Source organism: Dermacentor andersoni, chromosome 5, assembly GCF_023375885.2.
Source record: "Dermacentor andersoni chromosome 5, qqDerAnde1_hic_scaffold, whole genome shotgun sequence".
In the NCBI taxonomy this organism is placed as follows: Eukaryota; Metazoa; Arthropoda; class Arachnida; order Ixodida; family Ixodidae; genus Dermacentor; species Dermacentor andersoni.
This window is the reverse complement of record NC_092818.1, coordinates 146,338,205-146,360,427: the sequence shown is the minus strand read 5'-3', so window position 1 is coordinate 146,360,427 and position 22,223 is coordinate 146,338,205. Positions and strand designations below refer to the sequence as shown.

The following is a 22,223-nucleotide window of genomic DNA, read 5'->3' as shown; positions in this document are numbered from 1 at the left end:
TTAAGGTGCGGTTAGGTTAGCTCAATGCGTGGTCTGTTACTTCTTTTGTGCTGCCAGTGGCTTTAAGAGTGAGCGTATGATGATGATATTATGGTACTTGCGTCACCTTCGTTGGCCCATTGTACACACATGCGTGATGGTCACCTCGGTGGGCACTGCAGACCTATCGCTGCGATTACTTCGCGCCCCTGGAGCACGAGAATACTTTCCGCTGAAATAAAAGTTAATTAAGACAAAATTACGCATATTAATGGGAAAGGGAAATATTCCTTTATGCATACTGGCTGGCGATTTTGAGAGCGCATGCTATGGGAAGCAGGTATAGCTACTGCGGCGACAGGGGAGGGGATTGATTTAGATGAGGCGCAGGTGGATGCAGTGGAGACATCTTGCCCTCGTGTATCATTGTGGCCTTTTCGTCGCCTATTCACGTTTTCTTGGTCTGTTTATATTTGCATTTTTTTCCTGAAGTCTTTAGAAGTTGATATGTAGGCTAACAACGTGTATGGCTGCGCTAGTTAAAAAAGAACGAAGGACGTGGGAATAGGGCCACTTTTCAAAGCAAGCCGCAATAATTTCTGGGTAAATCTGTTTCGAATACCAAGAGCTATTACGAGTGCCGTAGTCCATACTGCTGCTGTGCAATTATTTGGAATTTTACTCTCGCTCTTTCGGTACATGTATGCCTTTTTGTTATGGCATATGATGCAAAAAGTCTGGTGGACAAAGCATTATTGGTGTAACGTATAAAGAGAAAAAGGCAACTAAGGTCTATTTATTTATTTATTTATTTATTTATTATACCACAAGAGCCCCATGGTTGGGCATAACATTAGGGGTGGTAGCTGAAAATGGTGGTACGGCTTATACATTCATGAAGGTTAAACAGTAACGGAGGCTTTCAACAGAAGCGGTCAACCATCAGTCCAATGTGGTCCGGAAGATCGTTCCAGTCTTTGGTTGTTCGTATCAAAGAGAACGGTTTAAATGTGATTGTATGAGCGCTTTTAAGATAAATGACGTTGAGATACGAGGTTGTGGCGGAAAGCATGATAAACTGCGGGAATAGGTTGGTGACAGCGTGGCAGTTCGCTTCTAGCGCTTTTTTTTTTAATTGGGCCTGACTCTCAGCAGTTGTTTTTTTGTACCGAGGAACACATTTCAGCAAGATTATCTTTGTCGAACTGCGCTCAGGGATTTTTTTATTTTCGAAAGCTCGAGCTTCAACTCGATGCGATCCTCACGGCAGTTGTCTCAACTGCGGCACTCTGCTCTCATCTTTATTAAAAATGTAATCATAGTGTGCGTGCGTGTGTGGATTTGTTCGGATGTCTGCATGTAGCCTTGCCGGCGTCCCGCCAGCGCGTTTTTTTTTTGGCGCGCGATAATCGCAGGAGAAAAACGCCCCATGTAGCCCCCGCTTTACTCTTCTTTTCTTTTATTGAGGCGAAAGTCTTAAGTGGCACATACCCACCATGGTCTGGAAAACGCGGTGCGCGGAACAGAAAGACATATGAGCTCGCCTCGCGCACACGCGCCCTCGTGACACTGCTCGCGCGTTCGTCGTCGCCCTCTCCCACAGCTGGCTCCGCTGCCGCTCATCATGCCAGTTCTGTCATTGTGCGCCTGAGTTGAGCGTTCTCGTGCTCGAGTGCTTTGATTCTCTCTAAGATGTCAATGTGTACATTATTCTCTGGCCGCGCTTGCAAGCTCACCTGAGACATGTAGAAAGAATGTGAGCGTGACGTCAAAGGAAACGCCAAGATCCCCGATCACGCCCCTCCCGAGGCAAATCAACGTTGTAGTATGTGTAAGGACAAGGTTGTGTGTTGAAATAATAATAATAATAATAATAATAATAATAATAATAATAATAATAATAATAATAATAATAATAAATTTGTCAGTCACTTAAGTATCCTTACGCGATTTGAATGCGAAAGCATTATGACCTCGAATTGGTTACGTCCACGATACGTGATGTCCTACATTGTCACTTTTCCTTCACAACTCCACTTTAATACACCTTGCTCTAATCTGTACTAACGTTAATCCACCTTAATTCACCTTGCTCTAATTTGTACCAACCTTAATCCACCTTAATCTACGCTGATCATGATTTTGGTAGCACTCGTTGAGGCGAACGCCAGCTTACCTGCCTCGTGGGACCTATAGTGCTTTCGCATTACTAATAATAATTCTTGACCCATTTCATGTTGCGCGTTCATGCCATGTTTCAGCCTTATCCTAATCAGCATCATCAAGTTCGATGAGCGCGTGCGCAGTACCAGTAGTAGAAGAAGAAGAACCCATGAAAGGACGCGGCCGCATACTTGATTGCATACGAGCTATGTTTTAGGCAACAAAAACAATATACTTGGTAGGAAACAACAACGACGGCACGCATCGTTCTCGTCCGCGTTCTACCAGAGGCGAAGTGCATTTAAGACCACTAGTGCGTTCCCTAAGCGCTGGTAGCCTGTGCTCTGGTACGAACGCACGCCGACAAGGTAAGGCAATGGTGCGATGTCATTCAAGTATAGCGCATGTTGGCTGCATTCGAGTCGCCGTATACTGAATCGCGTGACGCTTGAAATCATCTTCGCACAGAGAACCATCCTGCACCTTTATCACTGCAGACACTATCGAAACTGTCATTTCAACATATGCCTTGGTAATGTTCCCATAAAGCTTTCTTTCTTGTTTTTTTTTTTTTTTTTGTAGCTCCGGAAGCTGTGGCAAAAGGCTGTCTTGTTCTTGTCTGCATCAACTCGACGATACATAATAGCCGCTGTGGCCGCCTCGTATCAGTCATGGAGACGGTACCCAAAGCGACCGTACCTGCCGAAACGTCGGATGGCCGCCCAGCACAAGATGGTCTACCTGAAGGCCAAGGCGGAATAGGAAACGAAGCCACAGCCGGCGCGACATCAGTGGTCTCTCACGAGAGCCCAGTGCCCGCCGTCAACAGTGAACCAGCTCCGACGTTCCCTACTTGTAGCAGGCTGGCTAATCTTCCAGTAGACCAGGCCACTGGAATCATGACCGCAAGACCACCACCGGGAGACATTTCTCTAAGTAAAAGCAGCAAGAGCAAAGCGGGCCACTCGGCGACTTCGCCCACGGAGCAGGAGCAAGTCGTCACAAAGCCAGAGGTCTCTCTTCCACCATTGCTGTATTGCAACCTGACTTCTCGAGGGCTTGAGCATAGGCACAACAATTACTTGTCTCCTACGCCAAGCCGAAATCCGGATAGCGAAGCCACGGCGGCCACGCTGTCATTGACTCATTCAAAGCCACGTGAGCTGAAAGATGTCACCAGCGTAGCTGCATGCCTGTCCAGCGAGAGCAAGTTCCAGCCTAGCCGAGTCCTCTCTGAAGACGCGGCTGAAGTGACAAGGGCCGACCCCGACAGAGTCTCCAAAACGATAGTCGAAGCGGAAGGCAAGACTAGCGGCGGACAAAAATACGAAGCAGAAACCGTCGGAGCGCACAGCAGAGCAGGGCGTGGAACTGCCAGCGAATCGAAGGCTGCTTTGGCGAAAGCCGTTTCACTGCAGGTAGAGACGCGTGATGCGGGTCCCAGCAACGCCGGGAGTGAACCAGCGACCTTCGCGACGTCTAAGACACCCCGCAACAAGAAAACCGGGTTCGAACTCCAATTTTTCGAGATGTCGGATGCGCATCAGCGTTCTGCAGTGGCATGTTCCACGCCCAAAGACCAGGCAAGTAGTATACGAATGCATCAAAGATCTCCTTCCTATCCCGGAGAACAGCAAACGACTATTCGACGCCCGAGGTCCCAGAATCATGCGACCGATATTACATGTTTCATCAACGTTTACTGCAATCACCCGGTCATGTGGCAGGGACTGGGAAGTTTCTCGATCCAAGATAGCTAAATAATTTTTTTTTTCGGGCCGAAGCAGTCGTTACGGCATTAAAAAATCACGAGGAATATTAGACTTGAAATTCAGTTCCAGACGAAAATTCCAGCAATTGCTGCTTCAACCACAAAACCGATGTATTCGAAGGACTACGACTTCGGCCATAATTTTCGTTGTACTCATCTACAAAGTAAAAAGAAAGAACATATTGCACACGGTTCAAATTACGGAAGGCTGACTCGCTAGCATCTATAGTTATAACAATTTTGGTATTGCTTGCCATACTGCTCTTCGCAATAGCTTCATGCGAACACTGGTTTGACGGCACCGCCAGTACGCAAAACCAAACACCACTGATTTATGAATTTCACGCTTTCGACCCAGCCTTTCCACGCCTGGAAGTATCTCGCTGAGCGCGCTGATGCGATTAAAACAATATTCTAGTTTGAACAGTAGGACGAAGGCACTTTTCAAATCAGAATATGTGCAATCGACAAACCCAAATTTTAACTCAATCACAGTGGTGTCGTGGGTGAGTTGTAGTGTTGTGGTGGTCTGGTGTCGCCGCACCATTACAGATCTTAAATAACTCGTTATTATTTTTGTTGTTATGGTAGGTTTTTGTGTGACCAGAAACAAAAAAAAACTGCGAGAGTGTTTCTGCGTTTGTAAAGGGAACGCAAGATGCCATAGCATGTTAATGAATCACGTTTACTCGCCTTTTCTTCCCGTAGCCGTCTTTTTGTGTATGTGAATGCCCGCGGTTAGCTCAGCGCGCAAGCGCATTAGTGCATTTGTCGAGTCCCTCTGCAGTGAACTTCTTCGCATCGCAGGCGACGACGCTGAGAACCGAATCGGCGGCACCGTTCTCCGATGGCTTCCAACGCTCGTCGGCGCTGAAAAATGTGCGCTATCACGTCCTACGGTTTGTGGCACTTGCTGTGCTGATCATGATCGGCGTGGTCCTGCTGGCGTCTCTTCGAGGAGTCGCCAGGACTCAGATTATCGCTGCTTGCCGTTCGCCCGCCTGCTTGGAGCACTCGAAGGCATTCGAGGGCGTGCTCAACTACAGCGTCGACCCCTGCGTCGACCTGGACGCGTTCGTTTGCTCCAAGGGAGCGGGATACCACACCGCTGGCTGGCGCACTCCGCCGAGTCTAGTCGCGCACGTCATCAGGCAGTACGAACTGAAGATCGTGGAGTTGTTCCTGCATGGCAACACCAAGTTCGCGGCATCCAAGTAAGCTTGCCGCACACACTCCAGCTCGATTCTCGTCTAGCCAGGCGTAGTGAAGCGTGTGCCGCTTTTCAGTGTGCAGTCGTCAGCAACATGAAAGTGGAAAACGAGTGTTTTATTTAAAACGACGATAACTCATGATACGTCGGTTCAAATCTAGAAATTTGACTCGTAACGATTAGTTTTCCCGTTGAACACTTATTCTCATAGGATATTTATATAAAGGATATGTGAGTTTAGCCACTACGGTTGTTTAAGAAAAAGAGTTGGCGTTCCCTTTTATGTTGTTGATGACTCTACATGATGCGTTCAACGAAACATTTGGTGCAACAGAGATGACGCAGATAATTAACATTTATTTCGTCCTGCGTTGTAGACATTTAGCATATTTATGCTTCCTGTACCGTTTATTCTATATTAGAAAAGGTAGGACTTCTGAAAACACAGTCAAAATATCGTTTGCTTTTCCGTCATCTTAATCATTACAAAAGCGTCTATCAAGGAATATGGCGGCCCCCTGGCTGGCCAGCTCACCTACCACGTGAAACTTCCTCTGACAACTGAGTCGCACGTGAGGCTTTGGCCTTATCTCTTGCCGATAACAATATTTCAGCGACAAACTAGACGCTGACATATATCCGACAAAAGCAAGCACAGATGGCTTATTGAGCTGCAAATTGCAAGATGGTTTCATGTACGAAACGCTGAGAAATCAGCTGAGTCAGCTGAAGACCCTTGAATCATTCCAGTCGACACCATAGTTTCTTCGCAAAGCGCTTCCTTTTGCGCAAGAACCTGCCAAAAGTTCAGTGGTTTCCGAAGACCCCTATGCTATAAACTTTGCAAGCAATCTCGAACAGCTTTACAACCACAAAAAATATGAATGGTACCGCTCATGCGGCATGTGAAGCTAGGCGCGTAGAAACTATTTTGACCAAGCCTTTTGGTTGCCTGAGTGTCTAGTTCTTTGCAGGAACTAGCCTTAGGCCTGCAGCTTTATAGCATCTGCCTCTACCTCATGGCCGCTAGGGTCGCAAGTTGGTTGATGGTAATTAGGATTCGAGGGTTTGATAATACGAACCACAGATTTTAATGGCCCAGAATTAATGAAGCAGTAAGGCATGAAAAAAAGGAGTTAAGTTCTGGACAGCTTCAGCCTACACCTTGTTTCAGAGCAAATCTTCAAATTCCGTGCAATCCTTCCATCCCTCTATCCTAATTCCTGGACTTGACATTGATCGTCGTATTGTTACGTGTAGAAAGACCCAGACAAAAGAGGCTATTTACAGGCTATTTACACTGGAGCCAGACAGCCAGGCCGACACTCACCCGCGCCAAGGCACAGACCAACTTCATCGTCGTTTTCGCGGCGACTCTTCTCAGGAGTATCTCCCGATAACATCGTAATAGTATGACCTTAATTAACCAATGCAAAATACAAGTACACTTCCATAGCCACCACGGGTTTCAAAGACGAGTCCTGCTGTTCGAAACGGAATGGATTAACCCTTAGGCCATGCCATGATTATATGTGCTGCAGATCTGCGGCATTCTTTTGTCATGTAAGGTAATCGGCGATGGTGACATAACTGTCGATGGTAACTATCATTTTCAAACCTAGCCAGTGTTACAGCCAAGCGTACGTTTACCAAAAAGTAGAGCAGAAACTCCCCACTGGGGAATTGTCATATAACCCGTAGACTTCTTCGTAATCATTTGCGACAAGCGTACTTATGAAGCCTATTTATTTAGTACATACTGCAGACCTTTCGGTTCAAGCAGAGGGGTAATAGAATGTATACAAACAACAGAGAACAAATTAGGAACAAGCAAATACAAATTTATACAATTATTAGTCCCACTGTGTATGTAAACTGTCGTTCCAGTCTGATATTGTTCTGGGAAAAAAAAGAAAATTTAAACTTGTCAGATCGAGCATAATAGGGTGTTAGTGAGTCCGGATGATGCTGTCTTGTGTGCCGTGTTATTGCAGGCGTTATGTAAGTCAATGGTTTAATTTCAAGCCTGTTGTTGAGTAGAAGGTAAAGGAATTCAAGCCTTAACAGCTTTCGGCGTGATTCAAGAGTGGGTACGGAATTTTCTGTCATAATTTAAGAGGGAGAGTCCAGTGTTGCGAATTTATGAAATATAAACCTAACTGCCTTTCTTTGTATTTTTTCAAGACGCGCGATATTTGACTTAGTGTAAGGATCCCATGATATACATGCATACTCTAACTTTGGTCTAATAATTTTAATATAACGCAGTAGTTTCACATTAGGGGGGGCATATTTCAGTTTGTGTCTTAGGAAACAGAGTTTGCGGAAAGCAGAAGAACAAATATGATTAATGTGCATATTCCACCACAATGTAGAAGTCAAAGTAACGCCTAAGTATTTGTAATTGCTAGTCTCACGCAGAGCTGAAGAACCTAGCGTATAAGAAAAAGTTAGTGTTTTTGTTTATGAGTAATACGAAACAATACAGATTTATCAGCTTTAGTAAACATACCCCATTCATTACAACGCTTCAATATGTTACCTAAATTCTTTTAGAGGACAGTCTGATCATTCTGACAAGTTATATCACTGTACAAAATACAATCATCGGCAAACAGACTAATTTGCACACCAGGAGTTATGGTTTTAGCAATATCATTTATATACATTAGAAACAGTAAAGGCCCCAAGACACTATATTGAGGCACCCCTGATGTGACTGGGAGAGTGGCCGAGCTATGTTAACCAATTGTAACGTACTGAATACGTTTGCTCAGGTAAGCAATTATCCAATTTATGAAAATGTCAGGTATGCCAATAATTCTAAGTTTGAAGATTAATTTGTCGTGCGGAACCTTATCGAAGGCTTTTATGAAATCTAAAAATATTACATCCGTTTGACCATTATTGTCTAGAGATAAAGCAAACGAATGAATCACTGATACCAATTGCGTTACAGTCCAATAACCCTTTCTGAAGCCATGCTGAAATGCCGTGACCACATTCCTTTCAGCCAAAAATTCTTTTATATAGTTTGCCACGATGTGCTCCAAGAGTTTGCAGCATTGTCATGTCAGAAAACTGGGACGATAATTTTGTAATCTTCATTGATCCCCTTGTTTAAATATTGGAACAACTTGGGCCACTCTCCATTCGTCGGGCAGTTGTGGAGACAGCACAGAAGCAGAAAAATTCGTACAAGAAAGCTGGCAGTAAGTTCAGAATAACGTTTTAGAAAGATGTTTGGTATTTCGTCAGGGTCACAAGAAGCTTTGGTTTTCAGGTTTACCAACATGTTGCCAATTCCAGCTTAAGAAATAGAATCCACATCGAATACCTGCTTCACTGGGAGCATAGTAATGTAATCATCTGACACTGCAAAGACACTTTGAAAGTACTCATTAAAATGGTGTGTGTGTCTTCGTCATTAGTTATTGATGTGCCCTCAATTATTATCTGTGAAATCGTTTTCTTGTTTTCCTTGATATGGTCCCAGAATTTTGTAGGGTCACTTTTAATAAAGTTAGGCAGAGAGTTGTTATAATAGTATCTCTTTCCAGCAGTCACCTTCTGTTCGAGAGAGTTCTGCGCCTCTTTTATTTGAACAGGATTCCCATGCTTTCTTTTTAACTTTATTACCTTGCGTTTAATATGAATAACATCACGTGGGATCAAAAGTGTATGTTTGCGAACTTTATTTTTACTAGGGATGAATTCGTTCATGCAGTAGTGGCATATAATTTTGAAGCGATTCCACAGAGAACAGGCATCAGGGCTAGTAAAATCATCAAGACAGTTTTCCATGTGCTCTATGATGGACACATCATCGGCATGACAATAATCTTTGTAGCTAAGCACTGAGGAATACTTTTGCGCCATCTGTAAAACTGGTAAGGTAATGCTCACCAGGGGGTGGCCGGAAAATTCTTCTTCAATACAAACAAAATATTCCGAAAAATCCTGGCTAACAAATACCAAGTCAAGAATGGAACTGCAAGTGTCCTGTACGTGTGTCGGCTCGCGTACCACCTGCCTCAGGTTATAACGTAGCATAACATTGAAGACAATGTTGGTGTGCTTTCTGAACGCACTTCCAATACTGACGCGCTCCCAGTCGATGTTCGGTAAATTAAAGTCACCGGCCAATATAATCTTATCCTTTCTGTGCCTGTTCATTTCATCCTCTAATTTTTGTAAGTATTCGGGAGTAGTATACAGGGTCCTTCAACACTTTTTTGATGAAAAGTATTGAAGTACCCTGCTTACACTCTGCCCTTGAACCCAAGACTGTCGCATATTTGGAGATAAGCAACTACATAGAATACCACGCACGCTAAGACGATCTCCCTGTAAACTTGTTCTTGCCGACAATCTCCTGTTTGGTAAGTGAAAGAAACGTTGTACCTATGGTTGCAGTGTTTTCTTTGTTCTCATAATTTGCCCGCCTGCACGCTCGTCTGCGTTCCAACGCCTGCTTTTCAGAGCTCTCCCTATGGCTCTTCCCTGTTGCAGCAGGGAGAAGCTCGGTCGCTCGCGTTTGCCGCGCGTACCTCGACCGCGCAAGGTCTCGCCTGCGTTCTAAACGCTAAATTACGCGTACTACGCTTGCCGAAGCGCGAAAGCTCGCGCCCCCGTGCCCTGCGTTTGCCGTGCCTCGTGAGGAACGGTGGTTAGAACCTACAAGACGCGCGTCATGGCGCGCGTCTTGGCTCACTGTTTTCGTCTTGGTAGAAGCCGTTTCGGATTCTCTTTTTTGTTTGCTTTTTTTGAGGCCGTCAGAGCACCAGTATTTGTCTGGAGAAGATATTTATGCTCGTGCCTCGCTTCCACGCGTACGATTTGTCCTGCACCATCTTCGCATGCCTGAGTCGCTTGGGGGAGAGCTTTTGCACTGCAGCACGCGTGTGTGTAGTTTGGCCTCAAGAGGAAGCTTTAGCTCGGCCCAACTCCGACGCGGCCTTTTCAAGTACATTTAAAACGCAAAAACGCTTTTCTGAGATAACCCGCGGACCTATTTTAATGAAATTTGTTGCATTTGAGAGAGAAAGTCATATTCTAGTGACTGTTGCAAGCGGAATTTTGATTTTGGCCTGAATATTGTTCAAAGAATTTTAAAGAATTCGCATGTTCGAAAAGAATAGACGCGCGATCTTTATAAGTCAATAGCTCTGCAGTAAGAACAGATATCACGGTTCGGTAAACGACATCCATTAGATCATTCAAGGCGGACAAATTCGATATGTCAATTTATATCTAACGTGAATTTGTTACGTTGTGTACAAGGGTTCTAAAAAAGCTGTATTTCCATATTACTAAATTTTTATAGATTCATGTGTAACATATCAATTTTGTCCGCTTTAGGTGTACTATCAGATACAATTCACGGAATTTATGTGGTTTTTCATTCCTGAATTACAGAGTTGTATACTTGATAGTTTCGTCTTCTGAATTTTTTTTTTTGCCAATTTTTAATAAAAAATAGACGATATAAAAAAATTCGAAACCATCAGTCACTAGATTCTAAGTTTTTCTTTCAAATGCAACAAACTTCGCCAAATTTGGTGAAGTGGTTACCGAGAAAAACGAATTCCCTTTTACAGGTACTTAGATAGGAGCAGCGAAGCTAAAGCTTCCTCTTAACTGCGCCTCGGTAAGGCCAAATCGAAATGCGCCAAGCGTCTCAACGCGCTCGCTTGCCCGCGAGAAATGTATAAGGGAGTTGTATGCCGCTGTCGCATACGTCCGTGGCAATATGGTTTTAATGTCGGGATTCTGTACTAGATGTCTGTGTTAGAATCCTGCCGTCGAACAATTTTTAATGGCGTTTATTTAATTATTTATAAAACAGTACGGTTTAAAATGATATGTTTACAAAGTCGCCAAGCCGTTTGAAGGACGAAGTTTAGGCAAATGTACTAACCGTCACTCCCGTGCTGGCAAACAAGATATCGCGTTTTCGCAGACATTCAATCATAGATGGCGCTACAGGTTTTTCGAGACACGAAGCGGAAGTACTAGCCACGACAGCTGGATAAAACTATGTGCCCTTCCACTCTGTGGAGAAGGATGATCAGTGAAGTTGTGCATATGGGCTCCTTAATGGTGAACTGCACCTCCGCCGCGAATCTGCCCGGCGTTGCACTATCTTCGGGATCGGACCTCGTCAATTCAATCAATCGCAGACATTCAATCTATGATTGAATGTCTGTGAAAACGCGATATTTTGTTTGCCAGCACGGGAGTGCTTAACGCCTGCTTCAACTCCGCCGCGGGTCGGCCCAGTGTCGCATTATCTTCGGGACCGGCCCACGTATGGGCAGCTCTGTGTCTACACACGGACATGATCCTGGGGGAACTAGCCCTTAACAGCTCCGCCCTAAAAAAAAAAAAGGAAAAATAAAGAAGGTGCGGTGCGGCCTGGCGCGTGCATCGAAAAAGCTGTCATCCGCCCCAGCGCAACCAGTCGTAGCCTGTTGTCTGGGATCGGCATAGAAAATGCGTGAGGAACGCGCTTCGAACGCCGTTCGGCCCAGCCAAGCGGCCGAAAATACAACTACAGCTGCGACATTCGCTCCTCCTGCAGCCCGCCTGACGTGGTAGGCCGTACCTTTGCTTTTTTTATCCAGCGGCCGTGTACTAGCCAAATTACTTACCCAGCCAAAGAATGCTTCGCCTCAAAGATGTTACGAATGGTCACTTTCAACCGAACATGTAGCGAGATCATTTCTGACAACGAAACAAGACAATGACAGTGGTGAAATAACCCCAACAAGAAACGAAAGTAGCCTTGGTACGGTGCACTGCTTCGGCATCGCCTCTCGCGGCACAAAGGGGAAAAAAAGCAATCATTTTCTCGAGAGCTGCGTTCTGGATATTTCGCGCGATCCAACTACGCGACGAATTCTGGCCTAATGACGACTTCATATAATTGGCTAATGAGCAAGTGCTGGTGAACAAACAGTGTCAATCAGCGGACTGAGGAAACGTCTCACGACCGTGAAGAATAGAGTCCAAAACTGGAATTCTCTCTCTGCGCAGGTTTGTGACAGACTTCTTGCTGGAATGCACGAGCACACACAAGACGCCTCAGGGCTTGGACAATTTCATCGAAATCTTCGATCTTGTGCCCGTACCATGGCCGTTCGATTACACAGCCACGGCGGAGCTGCACCCTCTTGAGGCTGTGTTGGCGCTCAGCCTAAAGTTTGGCGTCGACACCTGGTTTCGGGCTTACATCGCCAACTCCAGACAGACGACGTCGGATTCCAGCAGTACTTCTGCCTTGTTTATTGAGGTGAGATGGTGCAGACAATGGGAAGTGCGCAAAAAAATCGTGGATGTGTGCACTCAGTATTAGTATAATGACGTCACTTATATAGGCCCTCGATTCACGAAGCGAACTAGCCGGAACACAAGTGAAGACTAAGAAAGAAGAGAAGAGTGCTGACCACCAACTTCGATACTAATTGCGTCTATGCTGAATAGAGAACAACAGCTCGAAGCATATAGTGATAACAAAAAAGCTAAAACCGATGAAGCCTTTATTTTAGTACGTACCTTTGTCGTGATCTCCTTGGGCATGCCCCAGTGGTTCAGGGGATGTGTGTGATGTGATAACTTTATTTGGAATCCGGCGATTGGGAGGCCCGGGCCTGGGGCCGCCTAGTTGGCCACTAGGAGCTGCTGCTCCCGTGCGGCTTCCTTGGCTCGCTGGACGGCCCAAAGTTGGTCATGGAGTTCTGAGCTGAGCAGCACGGCCGACCACCGCGCCCGCAGATTTTCTGGGGAGACTGCCATTTTATTTTGGTATATTTCACATCCTCACAACATGTGTTGAAGGGTGGCTCTAACAGACTGCGGCTATTTATTTTCTGTTTTTTCTCACCACAAATATTTATAATAAGGCAGTAATGGATGTGCGACTGGGCCCTTATTAACATTGTTTGTTTCGGGCCCATGCAAAACATATTTATGAATACACACACTGCAACTAAGGCAGGCACAATATTCATGGTAGAAACCAATTGACGAGATAAAATGCATTTATTCGTACCATCATGCTATTATGCGCGAGGTGGTTTATTCGATTACCTGACCGGGCGGCTAAATTTCCAAGGAATCATTAATTAATTATGGGGTTTTACGTGCCAAAACCACTTTCTGATTATGAGGCACGCCGTAGTGGAGGACTCCGGAAATTTTGACCACCTGGGGTTCTTTAACGTGCACCTAAATCTAAGTACACGGGTGTTTTCGCATTTCGCCACCATCGAAATGCGGCCGCCGTGGCCGGGATTCGATCCCGCGACCTCGTGCTCAGCAGCCCAGCACCATAGCCACTGAGCAACCACGGCGGGTCAAGGAATCATGCGCTAAATCGCTCACGTGCTTAGATTTACGCGCACGGTAAGGTCCTCCAGGTGTTCCCAAACAGCTCCACCATGGCATCTCTGAATATCCTCGCATTTGAATGGAAACGTCAAAAGGGATCAGCAGTTCTTTTTTAGCATCTGTTCTCACCACTGCACCATTTAATTACATGTGATATATCCGCTTGTATCATATGTTCTTGTACTGTATTATGCGAACCAACAGTTCACCGCACGGATCAAGACCAGCTGACGTAGGATGCGTCAGGACGTTCTGCTGATTCTAAGAGACATCTGTGCCTTTTGGAGCTTATCTTGTCTACAAACAATAATCGCAACTTACAGTGCGCGCCTTTCCCTTTCACGCTGCTCCCTCAGCACTTCCAAGTCACGAGCGTAATGCGTGTGTCAGCGTGACACAGCGTTCTTGACAGTGAAGTAACGAGTGCAGAGTGTTAATAAAGGTAGTGCACGCAAGTGCCGTTGAGGGGAGGGGGAGATTATCGCTTGTGGACGGGATACAACAAAAATAGTGTTTATTTTTTTTAGTACTGTCATCAGCGGAATCCTTTTCCAGTCCTGTGCGCAGCCTTCCTTATGGCTCAACTTTCTGCGAACTCTGGGCGACCGACGCGAGCTGTACTTCGAGGAGCTGCACCGGCTTTACAACGCGACGCTGCCGAACGACGAGGATAAGGAGGCTCTGCTGGCGACCGAAAAGGCCGTCCTGTACATCCTGCACAGCGCCAGGACAGCCGGAGCTCCTGCGGGCCCTGCTGTCACCACCGTAGTGAAGATCGCGGCTTCCGTGAGGAATTCTACCGTATCGAACTGGCTCGAACCGGTGACAGACGCGCCTGGTGGAAGCATGGCGGACGAGAAGATGCTGGTGTCACTGGAAGATGTTCGCATCCTGCGGGCAGTCGACACGCTCCTGTCCAGGTTCAGCGCGAGCGCTCTGTCCCAGCACCTGTCGTGGTGGCTCGTACAGATCCTCACGATTATTGGCTGGTCTCAGGGGTACTACGTCATCGCCGGTAGCCAGGCGGTGAGTTGGAAAGTGAAGGCCGCTGTATAGCCATGGAGTGACAGTTCGAATTAAAAGGCTCAATAAGATACGGCCAAGAGGAAGCTTGGCCACGGCACGTACTTTCTATATCGTCTATTTTTTCTATTCAAACACACACGAAAAGCCGAAATGCTCTCACTAGGCCCCCGCTGAGTGGATGTTTATTAAATTTGAAGCGTTAGACTGTACCGACTGTAGGAAGCAGAATTTTTATTTAGGGTCACAGTTTTTAAAAAAAAGATCTCGGAAATGGGTAATATAAGAAACTGAAGCAGGAGGTTTACAAATATGTAACTCTGTGCCAGTAATAGATATAGCAGTTCGGTAAACTGCATCTGATAGAGCACCTAAAACGGACAGATCTTTATATAAGTTTACAACTTTCGTGAAATTGTTACAATGTTTACGAGAGTTTTGAAAAGTTTCTACTTCCAAATTAGTATCATTCTTCAGAGTGGTATATACTACGTCAATTATGACCGCTTTTAACGCCCCAATAGCAGTTTAGAGAATTATGTTATAGTTCTCTACTGCTGAGTTTGATAGTTGCAAACTTAATGCTTCAATATTTCATTTTGATCTTGCGATTTTACAGCGGAGCTGTGAGCCTCTCGTTGCTTGGCATTTTTTCGTGTCAGTGTTTGTGGGCAAAAATGTAGGCCTATCCCTGAGGTCATGCAATACCGAGCCGAACCGCGGTGGAGAGGAAGCAGGCTTCAAGCAATCAGCAAAGCGAAGCAAAAATTTCATACATTCCTTGGAATAACGCATACAACCTACATGAGAGAGTTCGTTTCAATAAAAAACAAGCACATAACAAGCATCCGAATCAAATAAGTGATGATAAGGTGCTCCTGATGATAATAAGCGTGTAGCGCTTCCCGTATTCACTTCGCGGTAAAGATTACTGTTGCGCAAGCTACTGTGACGACGGCAGCTTGCGCCGTGGCGAGTGATATCACTAGCCTTTCGTATATAAAAGAACCAGCCTAGCAACTAATTGCATTGTTATTGCAGCACCGCTGTCGGCAAGAAACGCATAGTTATGACTCCCGAGGAGCAGCGTGAATACGAGGACCGGCAAAGGGAAAAAGAAACGGTGATGCGACCAGCGGCGGCGTGCTGTAAAAAGTACCATTGCTCCCCATTACTCTAAATTATTACTACCATCACTTTAAAGCAATAAAGCATTGCATACCCCACTCAGCAATTGTAGTGGTGATTTTTCAACAGCCTTGCTGGGTAGCCACTTTCGCAGGGCCCGGATGGCGAGTAAAATTTTTAACAATATTTGCAAAAAAATATATATGCTCTATTGAAAAAAATATGTATATATATCGTCTTAAATTCGGTAGATTTCAACTTTCTCTTTTAAATGCAACATACCTCGACAAAATGGGTACAGTGGATACCGAAAAATGCGATTTCTTTGTTCCCATCTATTTTGATAGAAGTGCCTAATGTAAAGCGTCCGCTTAAAGAAAAGTTGTATGTTTGTAAACATTGGGAGTGGCGAGAAATTGTGAAAGCAAGAAAGGCTGGTGACGGCATTGACACGGGGCTTGTACTTCTGGTTCTATTTGTTGGGTTTCAATGGCGGCCATCACAGAGGGCCTGGCAACGTCGGTATCTAATTACACGGATGCATGGAGCACTCATCTGATGCTCCGGTGTAATACTTTGTCTCCTCTTTGGACTAAGAGCTTGTGCAGCTACATTCAGTAATTCCATCGCTGTGCGTTGCTCTTCTATATGTTGGATGCAACGTTGACGCTGCGTTTCGACAAACCCGCGCTAATTTTACGCTGCGCACTGAATGGGAGGAACGAAGAAGCCAATGCGGAAGCAGTGAGAGCCTGGAAACGCGATCCTTTAGTCCAGCCAGCCCGATTCTGTGGATACTGCTCGATACAAGGTTCCAGACAAACAGCGCTTTCCATCGGGCACTCAAGTACAAACTTTTCTTAACCAAGCCACAGTATCAGTGAAGGCGAACATGCGGTCGTCTGTTAGTTGACGGACCATCACTTAATATGAAACTGGTGCATCGTCGCCTATCGACTGTCAAAAAAGTGCGCGGCATGTAAATACAACTAAAAAAGAAAGACGACAAAATAAATATTGTACCGGTTATAAAGACCTTGTTTTTTTTGTTTACTGTGTACATAGTCTTTTATTGAGGTAGTGCTGGAATCACTTTTTATGTAATTGATCATCATTATTTTGCTACAGGTGACGTGATAGTCACCAGGTTCGAATTTGCTAGGCAATAAATCTGCCCAATTACTTAAACTCGGCATCTTTCAGGCTTTCTCAAATGATATAATTTGTTTAAAACAGGTTATATCTGTAACAGAGTAGCAACTTGGGCTGGTTCGTGAAACAATCTTTCGTCGAGGAAAAGCCATACTGATCGCACAATTCGTGCGGCAGAAAAGAAGCTGCCATATTTGGACAAATTACTCACTTTTTGGCGTCACATTTGGACGTCACATTTAGACACAATCACTTTTCGTGCACGTTCACTGCCACCACAGGCGGAAGGTGTGACAAAACACGAATAACAAGAGGTTCATCGGTGGCATTTTGATTTCGCATGTAGCTTTAGATTACATAAACACAATGTCCCTTGCCTCAGCGACGCGCCACACGTGACATTAGCTTGAGCAAAAGTGAAAGCAACCTCGGAAACGATTGTCTGAGAGTACCAACTCTAGCTATCGAAAGAGATAAATCACAGCGTATTAGACAATGGGACGACCGCAGAAGCAAGACGAACATCAAGGGGAAATTGGGGGGTGTCCACCTAGTGGAAGTGTCCATTTCGTCTGCTGCTGAAGTGCTGATAAGCTGGGGGCGCCTGTCTCTTTCTGGCGCGTACCCCTGCCCATATAACCAGAACTGCAGCAGCAGACAAAATGGACATGTCCACTAGGCATGACACTGGCAGAATACCCCTGCAAGTGTTGCACACAGACTAGCTCAAGCGACGATTCTTCTCAAGACACTCGGAGCGCTGTTTCTGCGGTCGTCACATATGTCTAATGCACTTGTGATTTACCTATTATGCAACACCAACTAGCTCGAATTTCCATTGTATAGTGTGGTTAGAGGAAAAACTATGTGCTGCAATAGTATATGCTGCTGCAAACGCAGGCGGCGGCAGCCGGGGCCAGCGTGGAGTGTTACTCAATCGCCGCGAGCAAGTTTGGCTTACTGATGGCCTCCGAAAGCGCGGTCAGCCTGTTCACGCAGGAAGCGCGCTTGGAGGTGGATTCCTTCTTCAAAGACCTGACTGCTTTACTGGTGCATGCCGTCGACAAGACGCCGTGGCTGACCAACGATACAAAAGTCGCGATACTCGGAAGGCTACGTCAACTCGAGGTACGCCTTGAGTGACCAGACCACCCGCCTTTACGCGCCTTCCAAATCGGCACTAGAACGGTTTCCCTGCTGCTACAGCGTCTGATATCTTAAACATAGTGACACTTAATGTGAGATAATCCCGTCAGAATGTCAGTAGCTGTAAACAAAGTACACATGTGACCTATCGTGATCTCGTAACCGTACCATTATCTCACTTGTATACATACCAAGATCATATATTTTCTTACCTTTATTTGGTTTTCCCAACATACTCTCCTTAAGGCATTTCTCACCCAGATCCTCTTTTCTATACAGAGTAGTATGCAGGCGCTTCCATATACACCGCAAAAATTCTCTACATTTCATGAAAGAGTTTTCTCTGGAAAGCAGAGTGAGAGCTCTGTGCTCCCATGCTAAGGTGGAAAATTATTTCTCGCGCACCTCACTTGCAAGCTTACCGAATTCCGCGTCATTCTAGCGCATACAAAAAAGTATAAGCAATGAAGCTTTGAAGAGGACGAAAAATTTCGTCATGCCAGGTACCACTTTGAAGACCTACCCCGAGTCATCTCTTTCTATTGAACTGTGGCAGGCCCTTGAAAAAACGCCTCGTATACCTTTGAACATTCAAACTCGCTCACCTATAAGTCGCTGTAGCGACTGCGCGACTGAAGCTGGATTCACACGACGGGACGGATTGCCGAATCAGTTCTCGAACGAGCGTTACATGGCTCAGCTGGAATGAACAGCGCCGTTAGCAGCATCGTCTGCGGTGCACCTTAATGTGCAGCGTGATTCGGCGGCAGTGAGACACGTGGTTCTCTTCCGAAGACAGAATCAGCAATACGAACCCGCCGTGTGTATTGAGCATTAAAGGAGGGAGCGAATTTCGACCTTTCTCCATTTACCGGAAGGTCCGCGTGTGGCCTCCAGACGTGGACCATTCCGACGATCTGCTCTGGCAGCTGTACTCGGACTTTTGCCTCACCAACTGCGAGCGAGGTGGCGGCAACACTACGGCAAAGCTGTCAAGCTCTTCGGCGTCCAAGGCCGCCGCCACAGCTGCTCGTCCGGCCCTGGTAGACTACTGGTTGCACACGAGCACCATGCTCTGGAGCAAAACCAGAGACGAGTACGAGAACATGCAGTTGTGTTGGCAGGGGGACGACCTCGAGGTGGTTCGCTACGAGCCGTGGAACAACCGGCTGCGGGTGTCGCACGCGGCGCTGCGAAGCCCCTTTTACCACCCTGGAGGCGCCGAAATGTTACCGGCAAACTTCGCCGGTTTCGGAGCCGCTTTTCTGGCGCACGTCCTCCTGATGCTTATGCCGCCGGTGAGCGAGTGAGCGGGGATAAAGGCGTTTCGAAACATGTCCTTCGAGATTGGAGGAAGGGCTCTGCAACGCCCGGGCCGCCCGATCTCGGAGGCCCTGTTAGAAGTAACTAGTTTCCTAAGGACTCGATTTCAGAAAAAACCTCTGCGGTTGCAAATCTTTCAGCTACCACCTCAGCCATGGATAGTGAATTGTATTACGTAATATTCCTGCTTTCTTGCTTCAAATGTTCTTAGGACGTGATTTATTGCGCTTAATTTTACTGAATTTTGAAGCTCTCGGTGGTCTGAACGCACCAACGCCATCAATTTATTGGCACGTACGCAATCATTCCGAATCGTTGCACTTGTAACAAAAAAAAAGAAATTAAATTCCGGGGTTTTACGTGCCGTCACCACGATCTGATTATGAAGCACGTCGTAGTTGGGGGCTCCAGAATAGTTTTGACCACCAGGCTCCGGAGTAACTTTAACCACTGCCCACATACCGTCCCTCCCATGGTGGCGCAACGCTCGTTAGAAAACTCACATAGACTGTGGCACCAGTTTTCCCTCTAGTTAAGAATGTAGGAAATTGGATAATTTCAACCGTATTGACGGCAGAAAGGTAAAAAAGAGAAGAGGCGTGAGGGTCTCGGGCGTGGAACCGCAGTTGACACCCCTCCCATCACTAATGGTTGCTGCGAAAATCTCAGCGGGCACAATCGGCGCAAGTTAAACGGCATTTCAAAGTTCGCATTTTGGAAAATCACAATTGCGAGAAATGCAGCTCGAAATCGCAGCTTGCGTCCACGAACACAGGATCCGAAGATTGACGACGGCATCATCCCGGCACCCTGGACGGACGTTGCCAGTCTCGCGCGCCGGGCGAATGACCTCCAGTGCGACCCCGAGTTATTCGGCAACTTCGCAGACGTCGCCGCCTTGGGATTTGCCTGGCAGGCTTTGAAGAAGGCGGAACAGCTTCGTAGCAGGCCTGCATCGTTGCCGACGCCCGACGTCTTCCTAGCCATCAGGGACGGCCATGGGCTGGAACACATGTACACCGGCGACCAGCTCTTCTTCCTAACCTACTGCCTGAGCAGGTACTAGGAGCACTCACCTTGCGCAGTCTCGCTAGCGTAGCATCTAGGGTTTTAGAGCAAAGCAGCCTCCTATGGCTGATTTGGAACCTGGGCTCCCCAGCCACAACCGGCGATCTGCTCGCTAAGCCCCAGACGAATGCATACCGTTCTCGCGACAACTGCAACTGGTGCTTTGGTATGATGCTAGCGATGTCACCGTGCTTTTGCTTTTGTAAGCGTGGAAGGTCTATAAAAAAGATGTGTTCAAATTGGCGAGGTTTGTCGGTTTGATGCCCAGTCGTTGGCTCGCGCTCTTTGCACGCGGTGCAAACACACCGTATTTCTTTCACATGCATTCCACTTCTCCACGCTGTCGGGGCAGGTGCGGAGAAAAGCGGTCCACCGGTCTTCACGCACCTGGGCCGGATTGTAACACTGCAGTAAGGAACGTTCGCGGTTTCGCTGGTGTCTTCAACTGTAGTCCCGGATCTCCCATGGCTCCCCACGTGACGTGCGACATCTCCGAGCTCTTCTAAAGGCACGACGCCGAACGAGCGTTACCGTTGCTCGTCGAGACCAACAATGCAGTGCAGTTGTGTTTTACGTGCAACCGCGAACAGCCACTACTCTTTATCAGATTTGTGCTTGTTTGTTGCGCTTCGCAATATTCGTAATTTATCTACGTTTGTTGCTTGCCCCCTTTTCTGTTTTACACGTGTTTGTGCTTTGGTCAGTCATGCATATCTTTATACTTGTTTATTACTGCTTTTTATTTGTTTGCAACGCGGTTACGTTAGTCACTCCTCAAATTTGTTGTGCGTCAGTGACGCCTGAAAGTCTTCATCCTCAGTGGCGTCAGTTCTTTCATATCTCATGGAGAGAATCTGTTTTTTCTCTGTCTCTTCGTTGCTTTTGCCACAATACTGTAATTCTCGTACCTCGTCCATCATCTAACCAGGCCGCTGTTACCACTCTGTGCAAGAAAGTCTGAAGCGCCAACCCTCCTCCTCCATTACGACTTTACTAACGCGATATTCTTTGCCGTCTTTCTTTTATTCTTTTTGGCGTGAGGGGCATGTGTCATTTTTCACGCCCGATATGTACGTAATTCTGATGGACACTTCTGCGTTGACGCGCAAGCTTTCACAGTGGCTTTTGTGCGTTACGTGTTGCTGTAATTGCCGGCTATTGCGCAAAATTTGCCGCGCTGTGACAAGATTGTGGGATGCCAATGATATGCCGAAGAACAACTGATAGAAGTTTCTTCCTGCCGCAAATGGAAGCTGACAAACTTGTTCGTACTATGCGCGATTAACTCGTATTCACAGCTTGCTACTTAGTCCGTTATTTGTGAACGTTATCTATGCTTAAAGAAACATGTCAATTTATGTTAAGAACATCTGCCATCGTATCTGCTTTAACTCGATTTTACGTGGAGAGGCATTCTGGGAGCGTGGCCAGAACGTTAACACCAATGTTAGTTTGACGGGTGCCACGCCCTCGTTTTCTGTTGCCATCATCATCACCAGCAGCAACTCTGTTTCAACCATTCAGCTCTGGCTCAACTTTTGTTAGTGTAGCCATAAAGCGATTCGCAATGGCTTCACGGACACCGAGTCCTCGTTTTCATTCGTCATCGTCGTCGTCGTCAGTAGCGGCAGCAAGCAACAACGGTGGCCATCTTGTTACAGCATGCATGTCAGACGCAGGTAAATGGCAAAAGTTCAAAATTTGGAAGTCAAATGGGTAGAGAATTTCAAACATAACGCTAATACATTCGGCTAATGTAGCTCAAAAGAGACGACTGCCACCGTTACTAAGAGACGCACAAAAATAAAGAAGAAAAAGTTAAGTGATTTCGCTTTCTGTATAAGTGCGTGCGTGCGTGCGTGCGTGCCT

At 46.3% G+C, this 22,223-nt stretch overlaps 2 protein-coding genes across 2 annotated transcripts; both read left to right on the top strand.

Annotated features, from left to right (window-relative positions):
• The first annotated feature begins 2,301 nt into the window (after nt 1–2,301).
• On the top strand, nt 2,302–4,290 carry LOC129385102 (uncharacterized). Its single transcript, XM_055071125.2, has 2 exons — nt 2,302–2,510; nt 2,725–4,290. Exon 2 carries the CDS (start codon nt 2,814–2,816, stop codon nt 3,900–3,902), a length of 1,089 nt encoding a protein of 362 aa, XP_054927100.1. The 5' UTR covers nt 2,302–2,510; nt 2,725–2,813; the 3' UTR covers nt 3,903–4,290.
• A 410-nt stretch (nt 4,291–4,700) lies between these two features.
• On the top strand, nt 4,701–15,790 carry LOC129385103 (uncharacterized). The gene is made up of 4 exons (XM_055071126.2): nt 4,701–5,127; nt 12,162–12,417; nt 14,070–14,540; nt 15,579–15,790. The coding sequence occupies exons 1-4, from the start codon at nt 4,838–4,840 to the stop codon at nt 15,627–15,629; spliced, it is 1,068 nt and encodes a 355-aa protein (XP_054927101.1). The 5' UTR covers nt 4,701–4,837; the 3' UTR covers nt 15,630–15,790.
• The last annotated feature ends 6,433 nt before the right edge of the window (nt 15,791–22,223 follow it).

What these genes read in the sequence shown, in the direction of transcription:
- LOC129385102 (XM_055071125.2), top strand. Translation starts at nt 2,814, where the DNA reads ATGGAGACGGTACCCAAAGCGACCGTACCTGCCGAAACGTCGGATGGC.
- LOC129385103 (XM_055071126.2), top strand. Translation starts at nt 4,838, where the DNA reads ATGATCGGCGTGGTCCTGCTGGCGTCTCTTCGAGGAGTCGCCAGGACT. An exon ending in CTTCTGCCTTGTTTATTGAG is followed by an intron (nt 12,418 to 14,069) that starts GTGAGATGGTGC and finishes ATCCTTTTCCAG; the next exon opens with TCCTGTGCGCAGCCTTCCTT. An exon ending in TCATCGCCGGTAGCCAGGCG is followed by an intron (nt 14,541 to 15,578) that starts GTGAGTTGGAAA and finishes TTGTTATTGCAG; the next exon opens with CACCGCTGTCGGCAAGAAAC.